General features: G+C 38.8%; 2 protein-coding genes across 2 annotated transcripts in view; one reads left to right on the plus strand and one right to left on the minus strand.

Annotated features, from left to right (window-relative positions):
* The window catches only part of LOC104958232 (protein TsetseEP-like), a 62,447-nt gene extending 61,142 nt beyond the window's left edge, over window positions 1–1,305 (plus strand). The window contains exon 8 of the mRNA XM_010785963.1: window positions 1,256–1,305. Coding sequence (XP_010784265.1) covers window positions 1,256–1,305 — 50 coding nt within the window. The remainder of the gene's footprint in view (window positions 1–1,255) is intronic.
* Window positions 1,306–1,721: 416 nt separating this feature from the next.
* LOC104958233 (staphylococcal nuclease domain-containing protein 1-like) lies at window positions 1,722–14,202 on the minus strand. The gene is made up of 9 exons (XM_010785964.1): window positions 13,910–14,202; window positions 11,365–11,514; window positions 10,447–10,567; window positions 9,805–9,886; window positions 5,162–5,325; window positions 3,632–3,723; window positions 2,503–2,661; window positions 2,313–2,419; window positions 1,722–1,866 (listed from the first exon to the last, which is right to left on the minus strand). The coding sequence occupies exons 1-9, from the start codon at window positions 13,982–13,984 to the stop codon at window positions 1,722–1,724; spliced, it is 1,095 nt and encodes a 364-aa protein (XP_010784266.1). The 5' UTR covers window positions 13,985–14,202.
* Between the last annotated feature and the right edge of the window lie 9,389 nt (window positions 14,203–23,591).

Genomic DNA, 23,591 nt, shown 5'->3' on the forward strand with positions numbered 1-23,591 from the left:
TACTTAACTCATTCAATCAATGTTTATTTATATAGCCCAATATCACAAATGTTACATTTGTCTCAGTGGTCTTCACACTTTGTACAGAATATCAGTACGACACCCTCTGTCCTTAGACCCTCACATCGTACAAGGAAACACTTCCAGAGAAAACCCACAGTTTAAAGGGGAACATGGGAGAAACCTCAAGGAGGGCATCAGAGGAGGGATCCCTCTCCCAGGACGGACAGAGTGCAATAGATGCCGTGTGTAAATCGAAAAGATAATACATTTTACAACATAGGTAGACCAAATGTTTGGAAAGACCAAATGTTTGGAAATGCATTAACTATGTGCCTCTCTCATACACCCTCCGGAGCTCACCACCAAATACTCCCTCACTCCGCCCCCCCCACCACACCACTGCCCACACCTCTCTTATTGAGGGGGTTCAGAGAGATCTGAGAGCAGCTCACACTGATACTATAAATGTTTTATCCTTTCTCTAGCCTCTTGCTTCTGACTCAGGAAAAAAGATACCTGCACATAGTTTCTTTTGGCGCCTTCTTTGTGGCGTGTGCAGTTTATCAAATGTATTCTGTAAGCAGATTTCCAAAGCAACACCTTTTATGTAACGCTCGCGCTAGCCATGAATTTTTTCCGGGTCTTAAAAGTTCAGGGTCTTGAGGGAGCAAACACAGACAAAAGATAAACTTTAGGAGGTATTCAACTTTTGAAATCCTAGGGGAAAATAAATCAACTAAAAGGAGGAGTGGAAGTCATCATCAAAATGCACACGGAGGGAAACAGATAAAGCTGTTTTTTAAGGGTTGCTATACTATATCAAAGCTACAACGTGGACACTTTAATACGTCAGCTCACACTTAAACTTAATTACCAAAATGTATCAAGCCGTCCATCTCACTTGATTTGAGCTAATGGGTCTTGACAACTAGGAGGGAGTGCCCTCTCGTGTACTTGATATTAAGGATACCTCTCTTCCCCATAGCCCTGGCCAATAACCTCCAAAGCTAATATCTCCACTTCTTAGCTTTTGGGGGTCGTTGTGTGCTGCTGCTACAGCATACGCCAGCGATTTGGCCCTAATTTGACTGGGGAGTGCTTCAAGGTTGCTGTTAAGCATTCTTCCTAGCATCCGAGTGAAGCGATTTTTTTAGTCTTATTCAGAAGGGGGGGGGGGTCCAGATGTGAAAATAGAGGCGTCAGGAGGATATTATTTGTTAGTAGCCTTAAAGTTGCTCTGCTTGTGCTGCAGTCCTGGGAGAAAAAGTGGAAATGCTGCAGTGGACAGTGAACATGGAGTGATGGAAGCAAAGGAAACATCGCCTTAGCTCTGAAGCTATGGACAATTTCACTTAAGCACACATTAAGGTACTTGTACGCCACCCGAGTAATTTCATTTATCACTACTTTTACTCCAATACATTTATTTTACTAGTTACTTTATACATTTAGATTTTGACACAAAACATTAAGGAAAAACTTTTGAATTATGATTATTTGGTATAGATTAAACCATCCAACATTATATTTAAGTAACTAAAACCATGAGTGGGTAAACAGAAAATTAATTGTCAGCAACTTTAGAAGAAGAAGATTAGGTTCCAAGATATTTCACACTTCCAGCTTCTTAGATATGGAAATGTGGGTTTTATACCTTACTGCTTCTTTTCCCCCTGAATTTCAAAGATGGAGGGAAAATGATCCAAATTGGAAAGACATTATGTTAGGGGCCAAAGGAAACAGCCTATATAAAAGCCACTTGAGGACCTCACCTTGGCGACAAACTGCCTGTCCTTCTGGTCCATGTTGGCTGTGGGTGCCACGTAGTCCTTCCAGATGCGGACCTTGCGCTCTTTAGCAGATCTGGCAAAGAACAAAAAAAAAAACACATAATCATTATCAGTGGTGGTCCTCAAGATCAGCCAGAAATACATAGGACATGAAGGGCTAATCGAGCGAATAACAATTATCCATTTGGCTGGAAAAAGCTACAAAGGCTCATTAAAGAGCATCCTGAGATGATTAGCCTATAGTCCTTACAGTGATGATTAGAGGGGGTGCATATCAATGCAGTAGAGCAATAGAGGGAGATCTGAAGTAGCAGTGGAATATATTTGCATACCATTTCATTGACACAATTATATTCAATACCTCAAGAGACTGCTTTATTTATTTATTATGTCTTATAAAACAATCAGTGATCTCCTGAACCAGATGTGTCATTGCATTAGTTTCTACACCTTTCTAAGCAACGTCTGTATTTAATAATGATATGAACGATTTTCTTTTGTACGCCTAAGGTGTCATACTTTTCAGCAGAACGTAGTTTATCGGCTCCCTGGGTGTAGACGGCCATGGACCAGTCCACACAGCGGGCGAACCCTTCCTTCAGTAAGAGTTCTGTAATGTTTCCATTCTGGAAAAAAATATAATTAATGAGACAGAAAAGCATTAATTTGAACGGCCTCTCACAAACGTGCGTTGCCTCCAGAGTCCTACCGGGTGCATAATGGTGCCCAGTATGATCTGGTTGGGGCAGCTTTCCAGGATGATCTGAACGTCTCTCTGCAGAAGTCGGGATTCGGTGAAGAATTTGGCTTCTGCTGCAAATGACTCTGTAAACTCCGTACCATCCGCTTCCCGCTTGAATGTGGGACACTGGGGAGAAGGAAAACACAAATTAATGCAGGAATTATCATGCCTTTGTCAATAGATCTTTTGAAAGCAGTGCTAAAATACATCCTTGATTTAGTACTCTACTGAATTTCCCAGCAGTCAACCAGCGCCTCTAGGAGACTTCTCTGTGCACACGTTCTTTTGATACCATCAGTTTTTTCTGTGAAGTACCGTTATCCACTTTTAACCGATGTCACCTTGCGCTACTTGCTATCTGTATTGTCCTTTCAGTGTGGCAGAACAGCAGACAGATATAAACACACCAGAGGCAGACAAGCCTTTGAAACACGGGACAAAGAACATCTTGAAATGGATGAAATATATTTAAGTGGGAGATGAGAAAAGATTAGTTATCTAGGCTTGGTGAAAGAGTTTGATGGTGATATTTAGTGCATAAGACACTAGAAGCACAAACACAGATTAAAAAGCTGGGCACAAATGAGCCATTATTGTATAAATACATGTATTTTTTATTAGCATATGTTTTTATACACACCTTTAAATAGTTGAGTTTTATATTTTGTGACAGTAAAGTGAAAGTGGTGTGGAAGAAACTACATATGATAAACCATTTATGTATTTATTTATTCATTTGCTCACTATTTCTATTACTTCTATACATTTCTGTTGCCTAGTGAAATTGAATATTGTAGATTATTCAAATGTATTCAGTATTTTCTTTCAATTGTGTATTTCTTAGATACTCTAGTGATATACAGTATGTCTTTTCTATTGTAATTTTGTATATATTTGCTGTTAATGTTACTATATTTGTATCTTATTCTATCTTTTTCACTAATGTGTAATGTTTGACAACACTGCTGCCGTGACAAAACGATTTCCCAATTTAGGAGGAATAAAGTATCTATCCATCTATCTATTTATGGTAACTGTGGTCTCAGGACAAACGTTAGTTTACATTTTGTAGTTTGTGCAGGTGAGTGCTGGTTACCTTAACTCCAGACAGCATGACGGTGACCAGGTAGTAGTCGGGGAGCAGCAAGGCACGAACAACGCTGCCGTCACGCACATGCTCGATGATGGCTGAAGGGCGAGATGTGAATGTTACAGCGTTAGAGGGAGAGTACGATGTCTCCAATTTTAATCAATTGCTTATTTGTGGGCTGCTCAGAGCCTATACTTAAATTAATATTTCATACTTGGGAAACGCTATGTGAAAACTGGAAGATTCAGAAAAACACTTTATATCTCATACTTTCAGGAAACTTTACCCGAGGCAATTCATTTTATTTCATGTTCACGGGTCAAATGGAAATCTGAATTTATTTGAATCTTCTTCTATCCTTGGTAGATTGTCATAGCATGTACTCTCCGGTGAATTCAAAACTAACACCAGTGAAAACTGTTTGCTACTCATCAGTAAAATTGACTTGTCAGACTTTGTACACCTTGAAAGTGACAACCAAAATCTTTATGAAATACTCATTTATTTAGGAAAAATGGTGGTTTGCCACTTCCTTCCTCAGGGTATAAAAAGACTGAACTTAAAAATGTTCATATGACTGCTGTCGGTTTGTAATAATAACGATTTGTTCCTATTAAAAACAAGCATGAACTTTGGCTGATTAGAGTCATTTCTCTATGGGAAGAAGGAGTCACCATCTCTCTGGTGTTGGTTGTTACAGACACCTTTCAAGCCTACAGAGGTGAGTGCTTGATACTAAAGCATTTTTGGATTATCACTGTAAAGATGTTACTATGCAGCATATCAAGGCTTGAGGCAAGGTCAATATATATGAAAAGCTTTTGGAGGTATAACGTTGTTTATTTCTTCAAAACCATATCGCCCATCTGTTGCTCCCGACCTCTAAAGTACTTAAAGAAATTGGACAAGATGAGTCAATTGTGTTAAAGGCAATTCATGCCTAAATGGTATTTTGATGATGGTTCTCTCAGCCTCTCGATGCTTTTCTTCCTTTGTATATCTTGTGTGCATGTGTCTGAGTGTGTGTCTGCATAAGCAGATGAGAGGGACATTGGTATTCTGTTTCTCAACCAAAGCAACTCAACACACATTTAAAGCTCTTGGGCTGGATTGCTGCTTCCAATTTCAAAACAACTCTGATCGTCTCATGAATGGTAATAACGAGAAATAAAAGAAGGAAAAAACATCTCCCTGTTCATTCCACCGCTCAATTAAATGGTAGTAAAATGAGCTGCGCCATTTTTAACGGCAGTAGGCTGGAAATGAATTGAGGGGCACATTACAGCTCGGGTTAGGGTCAGAGATGAGAGACTGGAGGAATGAGCCAGTGATGGTTATATAGTGTGTTCCATTACCCTGAAGTGGATATTTAGAATGGGATTTCTTCAACCAAAATGGCCAACAAAGCCTGTAAATGTGGCCTTTTATGGGAAAATAGAGGCTTATGTAGTATTACGTGCTTTCAAATTATAAGTTTTCTAGGCCAAGCTTTCTCATCCGTTGTGTATGTTTGCACACCGCTCCCAAACTCATTACCGTTGATAGGTTTCTGGTGCAAGGAGTCAACAAAGTTGCGGGGATTCTCTATGGTGTATTTGAGGTCGCGAACAGATTGAGTGCCGCCGCCGCCCTCGCTCCACAAGCCCTTCTTAGAAGCCCTGGACTGGTCCTCCAATTCACAGAGTCTGGCTTGGTCTGGACTGGTGACACACAAAAAGGAAAAGTTTAGGGCACAGTAACATGTCACACATTTCAAACTCTGGAGAAGAGTTAAAGTGATAACTCAATATGTTGCTCTCTATATGTTGTGAGCAGGAGCTTTCTGTGCTGCTTTTTTACAACATGACTATGACTTTAATCCATAAACTGACGAATGTAGAAAAGTTGTGAACACAGCACCAATATTTTAACTACTTTAGGGCCATCTCTTTTAAAAGAACCAGCATGCACTCAAATTGTGAATGCTTTACATCTTAAATGAGTAGTTTAACCTTTAAACGGCCATTAGTAAATCTGGTCTCATACACAGACCCACAGCGCACCAGTGTAGTAGTGGCGAGTAATAAATAGTGAAGTTTTGTTAAAGATGCATGTGATCCATAGTTTCCTTTTTGTCACTCAGTTGTTTGCAGTTTTTGTATTCTCCATTCACAGTTCGGGCATGTACAAAAACAAAGCTTTCTTCAAAAATTGAAATAGACACTTGGTCAACTACTGAAAGCTGCAGCTGAGTGAAACTGATATTGAAACTTTTAAAGATGGCTTCTTGACAGCTTTGAAAATATTTTTTTTTGTTTTAGAACACCGCTGCACTAAAGCTGTGATAGCTCAAGTTAAAATATTGCTATAAATCTGCTATTAAACATCTATTAAAACATCAGAGGGTCTTTGAAGGCCATAAAACCCCTTTGCCAACCTGCTAGGAAATATATATATATATAAAAAACAACCTAGCTTGTTAATTTCACACCAGTCAGAAATGGTCCCTGTAGCTAACGAGCAGAAAATGTGTTGATTTTAGAGTTGCACTCCCTGTTAACTTTAACATGCTCTAATTACTCCTAACTAGGATGTGGAAACATGGCTACCCAAAGCAGTGTCCCAAAAGGCAAATATTAGCATTACATGAACTACAATTACAAAAACTAGTAGGCAATGTGAGAGGTATTTTACCTTCTGTCATGTTGCATTCATTACAATTCATCAAATGACAGCAAGTTGTAGCTTTTTGATGCTGAAACCTGTCATTGCTTATTAGCTTTACCATGCACATGCGCTCATTAAAAGTATAGGACTCCATGTGTGTGGTGAGGCTCCAGCTTAGTTGAGTTAAGTGCTGAATAAAGTGATGTTGCTGACATACTGTGATGTTGTTTTAATGTTTTTAGTTGATGACCAGAATATAACAGCTTGAAAAAAGTATCAGAGCGTTTTGTGAGGAGACAATAACAGTGTTTGACAGCTCCTTCAAAAGCAACCACGCAGCTGGCTACGAACGCCACAATTAATTCCATGCTGGCTTGCTAAATTGTGCAGCCTAATGCTTTTTGAGGGCCCTTGTACGACTTTAATTATTCATTACTTGAAATGGGCAACGGGCTTTTGTTTTTCATAGAAGCAAAAGGCTTCCTCATTGATATGGGAGTAGTGGTTGTGACGAGAGCTTTTTAGTGTTCATGCTGAATTGTTCACGTCTTGCTGCCTTAAAAGACACTTTTGGCTTTGGAGAAGCAACAAAGTGGGTCTCAATTCAAATGCCACACATAAAAAACACATGTAGGCCGTTCTCCAGCTGTGTGTTCCTAATTGGGCTTTTGGACTCACGCCCAACAGAAGTTGTCGCTCCCTCTCAACACTGATGTATCTTCTAAATTCAAATCAAAACAGTTTCTTGCTTACAGGGCAGCAATAGTGAAACTTTCCGTAAGAAGTCAATTGCGTTTAAGCTACTTAGAATGTAAGCGCTAAACAGCACCGGAGGGCTTGAAAGATAGATTGAAAGAAAGCAACAATGCAATCAAGAAACACAGACATAGAAAAGCCACAGATTGAAATGGAAAGCAGCACGCAGAGATTGGTTAGGATATAGGAATAGCTGCATGTGTGTGGGCAGATGATAGTGGATGTATCCATGCCTCTGAATAGACCAGTTCTCTTAGGTCAGCAACTTCCTCCTAACAACCACACTGCTTGAAATGAAAACAGATTTTGATGATGGGTAAGAAAACTGTACAAAGCTACTGGAGGAATAAGTTCCAATTCCCTTTTATTTGAACACGCTATAGGCTATATCTTTCATCTCCATGCGGCTCAAAACACTTTAAACAGATACAAAATGTTGAACCTTAGTGTTTTACAGCTCCCTGTTATATATGCAGTTTGTAAAGGGTGTAGGAAATTCCCCAGTGTATCTGACTGCAGGGCGAGGCCCAAATGAGCGCAGTTCATCTCCCCAACGTTTACATCCCTCAACCAGCACTCCTCTGGTGCTCCAGTTAAAAAAGGAGCGGTGTGGGATTATAAAGCACAGCTGGTTCCCATGTTAATGTAGCTCCTTTCTGCTCTGCTGGGTGGGCGATATAAATAACTATCAGTCAAAGCCCCCTGCCTGTGAATTTAATTTTTCAGATGGGAAGTTTAGCTGACCGATTTTCCGGCTATAGCCACCTCAGCGATTATATTTGAGAAAGAAAAGGATTCTGACTGAGTGGCAGAGCTGAAGATGAAACACTGAGTGTGGGAGATTGATGAACGTGTCGGTACCAATCGCTGTAGGGCTCAGCAAAAAGGACAGCATTTTTTATGCCTGATCAAGTAAAACTGAAACCTCTAACAGCAAAACTAAAAAAACTCATCCGTGTGATTTTAATAAAATATAAATCTGCCTGACTCAGAGGGCTGCGATATGTAGCACGCAGCTAAAGCTGACAGACAAAAAAGAAATCACATAATTCATTAATGTTATACCCCAAGTAAGAGACTAGAATATTTCTTGTTGCACTAGTCAAAAGGACTTAAGACTGCAAGTAACAAATGAGATCGTTCTACTTAAAAATGCCAGGATTTGTACTTCTTCTTAGGAGAGAAAAAGCTCCATTCAGTGTAACTAATAAGTGGAAGGAAAACAATGTGATATGGGAAGATGCTTCTTTATAACACTAAACATCAACAGAGACAACTAGCCACAACAAAAGTGTTGTGTGGAGTCTCACTAAGCCAAGGCCTTTCTGGGACTATGTTACTGCGATTAGAATAGACATTAATGAGATGTGCATTCTAGGCAACAGTGCAAGTACTTATTCATTAACATTGATAAGGCTACAAGGAAGAGAACAATACCTGACAGCACAAAATAACTATTTAAAAAAAGGTCTATCTGTGTAGAAACCTTACTTGGGTTCAACCCTGTGTTATAATGTTGCACTCGACTTAATTTGCAGGAAATGGTATTTGTTAGTTGACTTTGAAATACATGTGTTATATTATCAAACTCAAGCCAAAGTTTAACGCATCAATGGTCATAAATGAACCGTTAATCCAACTTGTGGTCAGTTATTTGTTGTGTTTGTGCGAGAGAGAGAGTGACTGTGTTCCCGCTTGTTCTATAAAAAACGATGAAAAAGCACTAAACAACTGTGCCCCAGCTTGCTCGGGTACACTTGGTCGACCCTTTAAATCTGTGAAATGGCTGACCGTATTTCTCCCTGAGCCGCAGTCAGCGTCTGAACACATTTTTACTGCAGTGTCCGAAGCCATGATCGTTAAAATCGCCCCCATAATCATGAACACATCATAGTTAGTGTGATCAACGTAGCTGCTCACGAGGGGCAATGATATTGGAGGCTAGCCCACCGAGGGAAAAACTAAAGCCTTAAGTCCTCGCTGAGTAATGGGCCCACCCTTTGGCCAAATGATGCCCGCTTACACTTAAAGCATCATTTACATTAGTGCTTGATCTGGGCCATTGCACAGGATGCTTCAAATGGGTCATTAGTGGCAGAATATTCACATCATCTCAGTTATGTTGGAAGATACAAATGTAGCAGCATGAGTCAAAGTGCTTGTAATGTGTGTAGTGTGCAAATACTGCCACTGGGGGGGACATATAGTACTTTATCATATAGTGCTGGGTATGCAAGTGTATTCAGGGGAATACTGTGCGAAGGCAATGTGGCAGAAAAGGGTTTCCGAGGGACATCGTTGTGGCAGCAGGGTAACACTGCCACCATCTGGGACACCGAGGCTCCATCTCTATTCTCTACAGACTGCTAGTTGAGGACTTATGCATGTCTCCCCACGGATCCAGTGTTGTTGTGCCGCTTTACAAAGATGACATCATGTTGCCAAAAATGATGAGCATGGATGAGCATTACTTCCACCACACTGAATGAGCAAACAGTTTTGGATGGAACACATTTTACCTCTCAGTCTATTGAATAATGACACCCTCTTGGTCAACAATGCCAGTGTAGCTGGCATCATAACAAATATACCGCGTTCCAGAGAATCTGATACGTAACTAGAAGAGTCTCTCACAGAGAAACTTTGATAAATTATATAATCACATATTGCTTAAACACAATGTTATCTAAATGTATTTCTTTTTAAATTCTGACAATGAGTATTTTACCCATGACAAAACAGGCACTTTGAACAGTACTGTATTCTAAATATCTTACTTGTTCCCTCTGATTCCTTCCCTGCGGACTGTGGCAAAGCCCTCGTTCACCAGACTGTCAGCAAGGTTCTCGCCAGTTGTGTCTGAAAATAGAAGGAAAAAACATCAAGTACTTTTTAAGAAAGAGAAGCATTTTTATTTATTTGAAGACCATTATAATCACACTGCAGTTAGTTCTGGTCGGGAAATTTGATTGGACACGAGGCAATCATGAGTGCTGACATTTCGAATAGGGAGACATGTTAGCTACACAAAATCACATTTTGCAGGATTGCTAATTTAACGGCTGATTATAACAACGCCCAGTTAAATTATACCAGCAGCATGTACAACTTCCCGGAAAAACACTCTAACGTACTTGCCGACTATCAATTTATTTTTGAAAAATAGGGTGTTTAACTAACTAATGCATTTTTTTTGCATAAAATATACATGAAACTTTGATAGCAAAATTATAACCCAGCATTTTGAAAAGACACCCTGAGTTGCAATAATGAGTTGCACATCACAGGTCAATTAAATTCATTATAGCATGTCCCATCTCATTTTGCTTTAATCTTCAAAAAATGAGATTCCAATTAGTATTTCTCTTAATGTGGACATTTCTCAGATCAGTTAGTGATTATAGAGACAGGTCCCTCACCTCGCCCCAGGTAGACTATGCCATACTCCCTGCCCAAAGCGGTCTTGATTTCCACAGTGAAGCACACTTCTTTGCCGATAAGCTTCTTCCGCAGGAACTCTCTGGCTTGAAAGGCATAAGGCTGCAAAACAGACAGGAATATTAATGTACTGAACCATAAAGCAGCATTAATCAGATCATTAGTACATACTAATGCGACAACAAATATAAGCCTTCATTTTAAGTTATATAAATATTGTATTGTTTTCCGATTAAATTAGAGTGTAATCACAGATGATGGCCCTGTCTGCAGGTTATTTGCTATTTCCTCTTCACTGCAACCAGACACACACAGTAACGAAGCAGAAATAATAACCACTAAATGCAGTTATCAGCATATCAGATATTATCTTGATTAAAACAAATTATCTGTAAGCCCTTTTTAATGGATTTTTTCTTTCTTTTTTCATCTGATAAAAAGAAAAAAGCCATGACTGTCTGTCGAAACCATACATGTATAGGAAATGTATTTAATAATGAAAAGCAGAGATTTCAGTCCCAACACAATTGATACGAATACATTTAAATACATTTAAAAAAACGGGCAACAGAACAGACAGTAGTTTAATCTGGCTGTGATAAATAATTGATGGACTTTTTGAAATAGTGAAGAAAATTAAACAGAGGCATCTTAAAGTCTCGAGTTCAATAGAGAATTGCTAGGCTATATAGTCATCTATACAATCAAGCATGTTTGGAGTACCAATCCATGAATAATGACACCTGCTAAATGGGAAAAAGATTAGGCAAAGCCATGTGAAATAAAAAAACAAATATCATAGTTTGTTCTGCAGGGCTAAACAGAGCAACCTTGTTCTGCCTTTGCCAAACACACAAATAAAAACAAACAAACAAACACAATGGGATAGAACTGCTCACCTCATCAGGGGTGTCCTTGCTGTCGGGCTGGGCCTGAGCGGCTCGACGGGCCATGGCCCCGGCTCGGATATTACTGAGATTGATCTGACGCTCCGGGGGGGGGCCACCTCGAGGCTGGCCCCGAACAATGATGGCACAGCCCGACAAGACCTGAGAGATGACAAAAACAACGTCAATTGAGGCGATAAAATCAACAGTAAAAAATATTTGTCGATGCCACAGTTTCAGTCGGGAGATAATATCCCAAACACTCTCTTCTTGTTTTTTAAAATCTGTTTAATCACAAAGAACATAATTCATTTTACAGGCCACAAACACCAGAAACATATACCAGACCACAACACGTGTGGAAGGAAATAAATGAGGGGTAGCCTTCAGTTTGTTTCCTCTGTGACATGACATGCACTCTGGTACAATCAGTAATCCATTGTGTTTGTGTTTGCCTTGCAGCAAGTGTAAATCTGATAAGCACTATGAGAGGCTCATGGAGGATTTATTCTAAACAGCTGTAACATAAACAAGTACAGTTAATAAGCACAACAAAAAGAAAATCATCAATTTAGAGAATTAGATCCGAGCTTGTGCGTGAATTCAAATCCGTATCCAATATACAAAATCGGAGTAGCTCTAAATTAGCTCAATCTTAAAAGATGTTAAAGGACAAACTTGTATAGAGTTGAAAAGCAACTTCAGGTTGCATGTTTCCATGGAGACACTATGTCATTCAAAGACAAGGGGAGATCACACTATCTGATAACGTAGCTAAATAAAAAAATAAAAAAGATAACCTACTCTTGGGTTTGACAACCATGGCATTTACACGAATCTGAGCAAACACCTTTTATCTGCGGACTCTCGTCTGCAGGGAGCATCACTGGGGGCTGTTGATCTAAGATGTGGGCTAGATAAAGTCTTTCATCAAGTCACCACAATTCCCCGCTATCTGACTCAGTCCCTCAAAGTATAAGCTAAACCGGAGTGTGACTGTAGTTTTTATACACTGCCTGGCATGATTAAAAGAGGCACTACCCCCACCCCTACGTCTCTATTTACAAAAGGTACAAGTTCCACTTGGAATGCAATACACAACATGGATCACCTTTTTCAAGCATAATAAAACTCTAACCAAACTAATTTCAAACCAACTACTCAGATTATAGTACATCAACAGACCTTCACAAAACCCTCAATTCCTTTGGTAGTTAACCCAACAGAGTGTAATACACAAACTACCTTCTCAAGGGAGGACACCAGTTCTAACCTGTTTTTTTCAGTAGTAAACACAGTAATTAAAACAGCCCTTGATACAACGCCCGTGGGGGAAATATTTTCCTAATAATATTAACGTCTAAAACAACCTAACATACAGTTTAAAACCTTATTAGTCCGAATTCATCTGCTGCCTATCTGTTTATTGGTGGCATACACAAGACTGTGGGTCTACTGGCCACTGTCCAAGGGCTCAAAATATGGAACTATGCAAGGCATTCGCTGATAAAATTATACTAACTTATTCTAGTTTGTTAACTTAAGGGTTATCACTCCTTTAGGACAAAGTGCAAGGTCGAATCCAAAAGTGAAGAAGGTGAAGTAACATAGCAGCGACTACACATAACCAAGATGAATGGGAGATTATAGGAGCCAGAAAGCTGAGGCTACGTGTCAGTTTCCCGTGGTCGGTTTTAACCGGCAGACTGGGGAAATCCTGTCTGACTTGAAGGCTCAGGACACATAAACCAGCCAATGGAATCTACGATTTCCTAACGTTGATGACCGGGACTTTAACTGCTGAAATACGTCACAATAGCACTTATGGGAAATGCTAAGAGAGACAATAAAAAAGTGATATGAGGAAAACCCTCAGCGTTAGCTTACACGCTACTTGGCTAAGTACCTATTGACGTGGGACCAATAAGTATAATAAAATGCGTAAACGCTGTCAACCCCTTGTTTCTATCATTACAGACCACTAACTTTGTTTATATAAATCAACACTTGCTGGACAGTAAACTCCCGTTAGGTAACCGTCAGCTAGCTAATAGCTGGGAAACTAAACATCTGTTATTATTAACCGAGTTAACGTCAACTTAGTAATTAATGTCAGTTTCCAACCAGCTTTGCTATAAGTGTATGCGAATTTACTTTGTCTAATGGCAGTGAATCTTTAACAGCTGCACGACAGTTGTCAATACATTTACATTTCAGCTGAAATTGCCAGTTGAAGTTAAAGCTAACTAGCAAGATAGCACACATGTGCTAACGTCAATAGGCTTCAGCTTATTAACAGGCTAGCAAATGCTAGAACAAACTAGCTAATGCTATCAGATGTTAGCAGGTGAGCTGAATGCAAGTGACAGTTGTAAGTGACACGTTGCCAACTCTGGCATTTAAGGGACAGTTGCATATATTTCTTCATATAACTTTAAATAAAGTTGTATGACAACCTCAGTTACTTTAGCCTCTATAAGCTCCTAGCTCACTACGCTATCTAGCTGTATGCCTAGGTTCACGTAGTGAGCTCACATATTTGTGTTAGGATTCCTACCATTTTCACAATTCCTCTTTGCAGGGAAGCAGCCGGAGCTGCTGCAGCCTGAGCTGGTGCCGAAACAGATGCCATGTCCACTGGTTTAAGATATAACGCCGTTAACGGGTGAGCAGGTGAGGGAGCTTGGACTCTGTAGTGAATGACCGTTCTACTGAAAGCCAAGAGAAAAAGGCTGAGCACCGATCAACACACACGTTATACCGGAAACGCACTTTTCCATGCATACACACACGTCAAAAATATATCCGGGTCCGGTAAGCACAATGAATGGGAGCGAATGCAGCCGCTTATTCACCGCGTAAGCGAATTGAAATAACGTCTTCCGGAGCAAGACGTGCGACACGTCAGCATAGAGTTAACACTACAATGCTGCCTTCACGGGCTGACGGAAATGTTGAGTCCACACAAGCGAGACTATACAATGATAAATTACTTAGCTATACATTTAGCAACAGTTTCCAGTAAGAAATTGGGCTTTCGTGAGCACAAAAGAGATTTCAACAATATATTACAAATGCTGGATTTGCATTAAATGTTATTGTTTAATGTATTGTGTACCTTATTGTATTGTAAATCCACACTATCTCCTGCATATCTTCTTCTCTTCATTTTGGTTGGTCCAGCAGCTTTCTCCACAAGATTCCAAGATGGAAAGGAAATAAACAGAAAAGGATTTCATAGTATGTGAGACCTTTTTTTTACCAAATCATTTGAATTTAACTTACAACATTTCACAAGTTGTCAGACTTAGGCCTACACACAAATATGCAATTGTACACTGTGCATACAAAAGATGTTCAATTCAATACTTCTGAAAATTGAACTTTTCATTAACTTATGGACCCTTTTCACAATAGACGTTTCAACTGGAAATAATCAGGTGGAATTAATATCATTAATGTTGGCTGCAAGTATTGTGCATGCTCACTGTTATATGACACCTAAGGAGCCATTGTTCAAGTTAATGTTATCACAGATTGCATGTCACTTTAAACTGAAATAAGATTTGCGTTAAAAATGAATATGAAATCTCAACCTCCCTGTCGATTTTGCTGCGAAATCATAACATTGGGGATAATCTTGCACCAGAAGATTTTGATTTGATATTGCCTGTTTTGTTCTGCTGCTGCTCAGTTGTACTTGGCAGATCTCATATGTCATGTGTGAGTAAGAAACAGGGCATGGCTTGCAAAGAACATTATTGCTCATGGGACCTATTCTAAATATTTGCAGGCTAAATACCTTGAGATGTTTTCATGTTTTAATGCTCTGACATTAATTCCCAAAAGGAGTAGCTTGTACGACCATGAACTGTGTGTGACAGGGAGAGACAGCATGCTCCTTGGCATAGAGGTCCAAAATGACCCGTTGGTATGTAGTTGGTTTGAGGCCACAGTATAAGGGAACTGAACTCTATACCAGTTTGTAGCAGTGTGCGAATCACCAGGAAATATAGCATGTAAAATAAGGACTTTTTTTTCTGCACTAAAGTGTCATTTTCATATTGTTATATTCCTATATTTAAATAAATATCTAATCAATTTAAATAGTTGCAACCTCTAAGTAGCTTAGATGTAAATAAATATGTTTAACTAAACATTGTCGAACTGTTATTTGTTTACTCACTTAGTTCAGTTGTTTCAGGACCGAAATTGGCATTGTGATATGACCTGAGGGGGGGAAACATGATCAGTAATAAATATACAATGAGTTGGTATCAGATTGTAGAAATAATGACTTATTTACTTGTATATTTGTTGTTTATTCCTCCTATATTATAGTGATAAATAGAGGCTCCCAGAGTTACATTTTCATGAAATGCATGTATTTTAATAAAGATTTAATTCAGTACACTGTTTAAAATGGCCAACTGTGTTCTTCAGGTATAGCTTCATTGTCTTTGCAGCACGCTATTAGCTTCTCTGCACTTTCACCAAGAAGAGGATACAAGGTAACAGTGAAAGCTTTTAGGTAATTTAGTTATAACATCCCATACGCATGTGATCGTTTTGTGCGCAAAACACAAAATCTGTCATGGACTTTTTCTGTATACTAAACCGAGTTAAAACTATTTTTGTGTGTAAGCCCACTCCTGCAATCTGCACTATGGCACCTCTATAAATTGTAGGATGCAGATAAAGGATTTACGCAAGCGTCTGCTTTTACAGAATAAAAAAACATTAACTCGAGTAAAAATCAAAATGGAAGATACCAAAGCTCATAAAAGTATGAAGAAACTTTGTAGAGAATCGACCAGGGAGGCAGCTCCGTTGCGCAAGCTACACCTTAGAGCGCACTGGAGAGGTTTTGGAAACCTTTTTACGCGGATGAATAACCTGCATTTCTGAACGCTTCAAGGCGCATTAAAGCAACGACATAGGTGTTTTATGCAAGCCAAAAACACCTCAAATATCGTAGTAAAATGCTAACTTTTTTTTTTGGCACGATTCAGACTTATAAACTCCCGCCCCCTCTATTGGCGAGCCTCGAATTTACGCACCACGAATATTAGGTAATGTCTTAACAACACAACCTAAGTACTTTAATCATCCTCGTTTGGCACACACTGTACGAGCTATAAAGTAATATAAATCAATGACCTCATTAACTCCGTGCTAATAAATAAAAAGGCTTGCCTTGTTTTTCCATTGTCTCGGTTGGCAAGGAGATGATGGTGTCCAAAATGGATGTCCTCTATCTAACCTGCTGATTGTACACAGAGAGTATTATTGTCCTCTAACCCATGGTTAATGTATAATTTGGGCCATATGGCATTTTAAAATCTCAGGCTTTATTTCGGTGGCACTTCGATCTGTGTGGACCCAACTAATGATATTCAATTAGTCATTAAACAGGCCAAAAGACGAGCCTCGTGTGGGTTTTTCGCATGGGCTAATATTTGCTCGTCAAATATTTCCCTTCGAAACGTTTACAACGCATTTTTATCTGCTGGCTGCCCAAGGAACATCTGTGAGGGTTATTTTAGCCTCCCTCTTCTGGATAAACGAGGTCCCCCAATTGGCCCTCTTCTTGCGCCCACATACGAGTCTATTTGTTCACGTTTTAAAAGAAAATGTAATAAAGAGAGTCTGGGTGATGGATTTATGATTTATCAAAAGCACTTTACCATATGGCAGTCGTCATTGGCGCAGATTTCCAAATGTTTGTTTTATGAAAGGACACCAGAGATCCTTTTAATCTGAGCCACTTAGGCTGCGGAAAGAATGCTCGAGTCACGTGACCACAAGTGTTAAAGTCACTATAGGATGGGAAGCATACCAGTGTTGATATTTTAGCTGCTTTGAAAGATGGCATTTGTAACTTAAATGTAATTGTAAAACATGCACCGATTCAGAAAGTTAAACACTGATTTGTGTTGCACTGACAATGGATTTGTCTGATTGAGATTGTGTGCAGCCACTGCGCAAAAGTAGACAAATCTGGATGACAAAATATATAATAGTATGTTAACTCTGTAGTAACAGCAGTCCACAGACCTTTTGAATCAAATCACGATTTTGACGGATAAGTGGATATATGCGCTTATAATGCCGACCAAGAAATGCAACCTTTATCCAGTTCACTATTCTCACGAATAAAATGATATTGCCCCAAAAAAGACGGTGCAAATATGGTTGCATTTTTTTTTTAATAACATCCTAGAAGTGAATCTAGTTTATGGAGCCCATGTAACTCAGATATTTTTAATTATTTGTAGCCTACAATACTTTATTACTTTTGTATGTGCATTAACTAGATCGACGTAAAATGTAAGCTTCCTTCTTTGGAGGAATGTTCCAGAATATTTAATGTCCATGACTCAATCCTTCCTCTGATGCTTGAATCACATTAGACTCTTGTTTTATCCCTGAAAGAAATGCCTTGAAGAGAAATATATATAAATATAAACTTTCGCTGAAAGTTAATATTGACATTTCAGCAGTGTTGTAAAATAACTAAGTAGATTTACTCAAGTATTAAGTAAAATGTTGAGGGACTTATCTAAAATGTTGCTCATTTGTATTTCTACTATAACTCAGAGGTAAATCGTGTACTTTTACTCCACTACATGTATTTATACCTTTAGTAACTTTTCATATTTGGATTAATGATGGGAAATATAATCAACTCTTAAATCAGACTTTAGTTCCACCTGGAGTAAATTCACAAGCTACAGTATACAAAGTCATTCAAACTAGCTGCACATTTACCAGCTTTGATAACACTTTAATGATCAATCATTATAAAACATATCATATTATTCTGAAATGGACCAATCTGCACAACGAGTACTTTTACTCTTGGTACTCTAAGTATATGTTGATGCTAATACTTTTGTACTTTTACTTGAGCAGCATTTTGAATGCAGGACTTACTTTTAATGGAGTATTCCTACACTCTGGTACTTCTACTTTTTCTTAAGTACACGATCTGTGTACTTCCACCTCTGCGTTTCAGGTAGCAGGCCACACGTCATGCAGGTCTGCAGGTCTATAAATGTCTGCTGAAGGGCGTGATCCTCTCATTGTCATTTATCAGAGATGCGCGGAGCTACCTGGACATTTCATTTTCTCTACAAGCGACATTTTTGTTTGGTTGTGCCATTTTTATATCATAAAGGTGTTTTGGAAGCAGAGCATTTGTTTTTATCAGCAACTTCACCATCAGGCCTCGGAGCCAGCTGAGATGTGCGGGGCCAACGACCTGCCAAATAAAGGTTACTTTTATGATTCCATTATACTGCACTTGAAGTCTGTAATTCCATTCTAAGACTCAAACCATGTGCGGAGGCTTTTTGGCGCAATAGACACAGTCCAGATGTACAATTTAGTAGATGTAATGGAAGTTTGTTATTTTTCCAGAGTGGTTAAGCAATTGAAATCACTTTGTAAAACAGATTTAAATAGCATATGTTGTGTTATAACAAGGTGGTGGAAGTGTAAACCAGCTCGGAGGGATGTTTCTCAACGGCAGACCTCTTCCGGAGTCCAAAAGGAGGAAAATGATCGAGCTGGCCTCGGAGGGAGTCCGGCCGAGCCAGATCTCCAGGATTCTGCGGGTACGGAAAACTGTTCTGCACCATTTATTCAGATTTCAGTGTGAAAAGGTGGCTTAGGCGTTTTGATGGTTTAATATTCTCACACAAGATCTAGTAAATACAATAATCACTTTACAACTCAATCTACTCAAGCACTGTACTTGAGTCAATTGTTTGCTGTATACTTGGTGCTTCTTCTCGACTAGGCCTACAGTTCAGAGGTAAATGTTGTACGTTTACTCCACTGCATTTATTTAATACCTTTAGTTACTCTGCAGATTTGGATGAACGTTGTGAAATATAATCAATTGTTAAATCAGACTTTAGTTCCACCTTGAGTAAATTCACCAGCTCCCTGCAGTAGCTATACAAAGTCATTAAAACTAGCTGTACCTTTAACAGCTTTGATAACACTTTAATCATCAATAATTATAAAAACATATCATATATATTATTCTGAAATGAACCAATCTGCATGATGATTGGCTACTTGAACTTCCTGGTTCCAGATTCCATGTAAATACTTTTTCAATATCTTTATTATAATTGCTTTATCTTCTTTAACTGTGTTTATGTATAGGACAAGGCAAATTCCTTGTTGTGTGTTAACCTATTGGCAATAAACCTGTTTCTGATTCTGCCAATACTTCTTACTACTTGAGTAACATTGCAGGACTTTTAACTTGAATCTGGTAGGCTACTTCTACTTTTACTTAAGTACAAGATCTGAGTATTTCGCACACCTCTGTCACTTTATAATATAGGCCTATTCTAATAAATTATCCCAATGCGTATTTCAGGTTTCCAACGGGTGCGTCAGTAAAATCCTGAGCCGCTACCAGCGCACTGGACTCCTGCAGCCGAAAACCATCGGGGGGAGCCGGCCTCGCCTCCTCACCCCCGGGGTCATCACCACGATCATCCAGTGCAAAAGGGAAAATCCAACCATATTTGCCTGGGAAATACGGAAACGACTCTCATCAGCACGAATATGCAAAGCCTCCAAAGTTCCCAGCGTAAGTGACAAGTTTATGTTGTCATAAGACCGAAACTGTTCAAGCATTTGACATGCTGCTTTCTACTCTCTGTGTTCCGCAAGGTGTCGTCTATAAATCGAATTTTAAGGAAGATTCACTTGGACCATGGACCGATGTGCATGGAGAACAATGCCCGCATCAGGACTGAGGATGGTAAATCACTGGAATAAATGAAAGAAGGAACAGCTGATTATCTCCAGCTGATTATCATTATACACAACCAGCAGTTGTGGAATGTAATTAAGTAGCTCCATTTACTCAAATACTGTACTTAAGTTCAATTTTGAGGTATTTTACTTCACTTGAGTTATGCTACTTTTTACTTTTACTTGCCTCCATTTTGGATGCATTTTTCAATTTTTACTCCACTACATTTATTTCTACAAATGAAGTTACTAGCTACTTTGCAGGTATGGATTTATATTACAGATTAGAAACCAACCAATCATTATGTATTATTATAGGTTAATCACCCAGCATTACTGTATATCAAGTAATTTAAATAATCCCCATCTTTACAAAGTGCAAAATTGACATTAATGCATTAATAATTAGAATACAATATGTAATATTTTAAATCTGATATGGGCCATAATGGAATATAACTTTTGGTACTTTAGGTATATTTTATGCCAAAAGTGTTGTACTTTTACTTGAGTAAGATTTTAATGCAGGACTTTTACTTGTAGCAGAGTATTCCTGCTCGTTGGTAGTTTAACTTAATTACACAATCTGAGTACTTTTTCCACCTCTGTCAACCAGTCACTAATATATGATGACAGAACTAAAGCCAAAAATGTAAACAAAGCCAGTAGAATTTCTACATAAATAGGCTACATTTGTTAGAATTTTCTTTTAATCTAACAAAATGTGTGCATCTACAGATTTAGATTCTCTGATTCAAGAAGAGGTGAACGAGAGAAAGATGTTTGAGGCCGTATGCAGCAGCGACCAGAGGCCTAAAGGTGTTCAGCAGAGGAACCGAACCACCTTCACCCCGGAGCAGAGCACGGCTCTAGAGCAAGGTGACTTCAAATCTCAAGCTTACACAACACTGCGTCTTTCCATTAAGAGAAGCTAACTTTAAAACACGTTTCTATCCCCTTGATCAGAGTTCTCTCACAGCCAGTATGCAGACATGTACATGAGAGAGAAACTCTCCTCCCAAATCAAACTCCCTGAGGATACAATCAAGGTAGAGTCTTATTTTTAAATCATTGAAATTCTCATAGAGATTTACACATTTATCTGATCATATCTTGTCTCTTGAAGGTCTGGTTTTCAAACAGAAGGGCCAAATGGAGGAGGGAGGCCAAACACAGATGTGCCGCACAGAGTAAGAGTGTGTGTCTGTTAATGAAAAGGCCTCGACAGATTTTGCATAATGGGACATTATTTGACAGAATACATTTCTCCTGCAGATCTACAGAAGCAAAGAGACGTTGTCCCTGTGAATCCAACACTACCACACAGCTTCACATCTCAACAGGTACAGTGCTAATGAACACTTTGTGAGACAAACCTCAAAATGTTTCCTTCTGAATCAGCTTTTACCTTTGAGCGATGGAGTCACACTGTACATGAACACACAGTTTTTCACGGATTTCCATCCACCAATCAGGATTGAACGACATTTTAATCAGAATCTGACACCAGCTGGTGTGCTGTTTCACTGTCAATCAAATCTCATCAAACTGATTATCAAGCTAATTAGATGAGTTGTCGAAATTCTTACCAAACAATCCCTAATGTTGCTTGTTTAATATGAATAACGCTTATTTTTTCATGGATATTTAATGCTATAGAGAGACATTTGAAGTGTTTAGGGGTCTGGTGTAGTAGTGTGACGAATGCGAGTCAGTTTGGTTTCTTTTAATGTGGATATTCATTTGAATTGTATTTGTGTCAATTTCAAGGCAACGGAAGCATCAAGAATCTATTGTGAAAACTCAGATGTCTGCCCTACATACAACACAGTTGCCAGGAAATTGCAAAATGGCTACCTCTTCCCGACAGAAACAGGTAATAATCAACAAAAATCTATTTTGAGCAAATCAATGTGTTCATTTAGCTCTGTGGTTTGATTGTCTAGATTCTAAAATGATTGTCCATGTCGAAGGTAATGGGGAGTTTACAGAGGAGCGACTTATTGGTATAATATCTATGGTTTGGAAGCACACCAAATTGTACTTTATAAAAAAATATACTTTAACCCTAGGAGTAAAAAGACTCCTACATAAGCTGAAGTGAACACATTATTTAATTCCCTTTTTTTAATCTGATTTACAGGTGTGAGAAATTCTGAACATATGACATCCATCTCAGTCCCACCCTCATTCTTCCATCAGTCTAATAACACGATGGCCCAAACCATGGCTGACAAGACTCCACTAGATATTCTCCACAGAGACAGATTCACTTGTCCATTGGTCCAGCATCACACTGACTCAAGGACAACCCTGCCGTTAGCAGCTGAGACCCTCAGAGCCCACCTCCCTGTGATTCAGTGCTGGAACCAGCCGGGCATCTCTTTCACATGGAGTCAGTTCCAACCAGATGAGAGGTTTCTATTATCACAGCAGCCCTGGGATGTGAACGCCTATCTGGACTAAGTGCAGTGTAAAGTAACTAAGTACATTTATTTAATTGAGTATTTACACTACACAGTACTTCTACTCCACTACAGTTCAGAGGTAAATCGTGTACTATTACTCCACTACATTTATGTAATACCTTTAGTAACTTTGCAGATTTGGATTAATGATGTGAAATATAATCAAGTCTTAAATCAGACTTTAGTTCCACCTGGAGTAAATTCACAAGCTACCCTGCAGTATACAAAGTTATTCAAACTAGCTGCACCTTTACCAGCTTTGATAACGCTTTAATGCATCAATAATTATCAAACATATCATATATATTATTCTGAAATGGACCAATCAGAATCTGCACAATGACTACTTTTACTTTTGGTACTTTAGGTATATTTTGATACTAATACTTTTACTTGAGTATCATTTTGATTGTAGGACTTTGACTTGTAACTGAGTTTTCTTACACTCTAGTACTTCTACTTTTACTTAGGTACAAGCACAAGATATGAGTGCAGACTGTAGGGACACATTCTAACCAGCAGAGGGCGACAGAGGACTGGCGTTATAATCTTGTACTTTCCACACATTTTCTTTTCCTTTTTTTTACAAATACCTTTCCAAATCACTACTCACACTTCCTCTAATTGTGAATTTGCCATTAACAGGGATTACGACAGAAATAAATATCTACATTTGTTCACTTGTTGACACAATTGATTTAATGGCTAAATAAATCTGGATTGAAAAGATAATAATGTGTTTTTAATTTTTATGAAGTGATGAGTGTTTTAATTTGTGTGAATTTCCAGGAAAGAAGAGAGATATTGTATACCAAGGTGTTATTAAGCCATTGAGCAGAGGTTCTGTTTAAAAGGGTTCCGATTTCAGAGGCAACATCTTGTGCCAATAGAGAATATTGGCACAAAAATGGTATTTGAGCACAGCTTAACCGGATGCCCTACAGCATTGTGATATACATCATAGCTCCATGGATCATTTAAGGTCACCAT

The sequence above is a fragment of the Notothenia coriiceps genome, unplaced genomic scaffold (assembly GCF_000735185.1).
Source record: "Notothenia coriiceps isolate Sejong01 unplaced genomic scaffold, NC01 NC01_scaffold00028447, whole genome shotgun sequence".
NCBI classification, from domain to species: domain Eukaryota; kingdom Metazoa; phylum Chordata; class Actinopteri; order Perciformes; family Nototheniidae; genus Notothenia; species Notothenia coriiceps.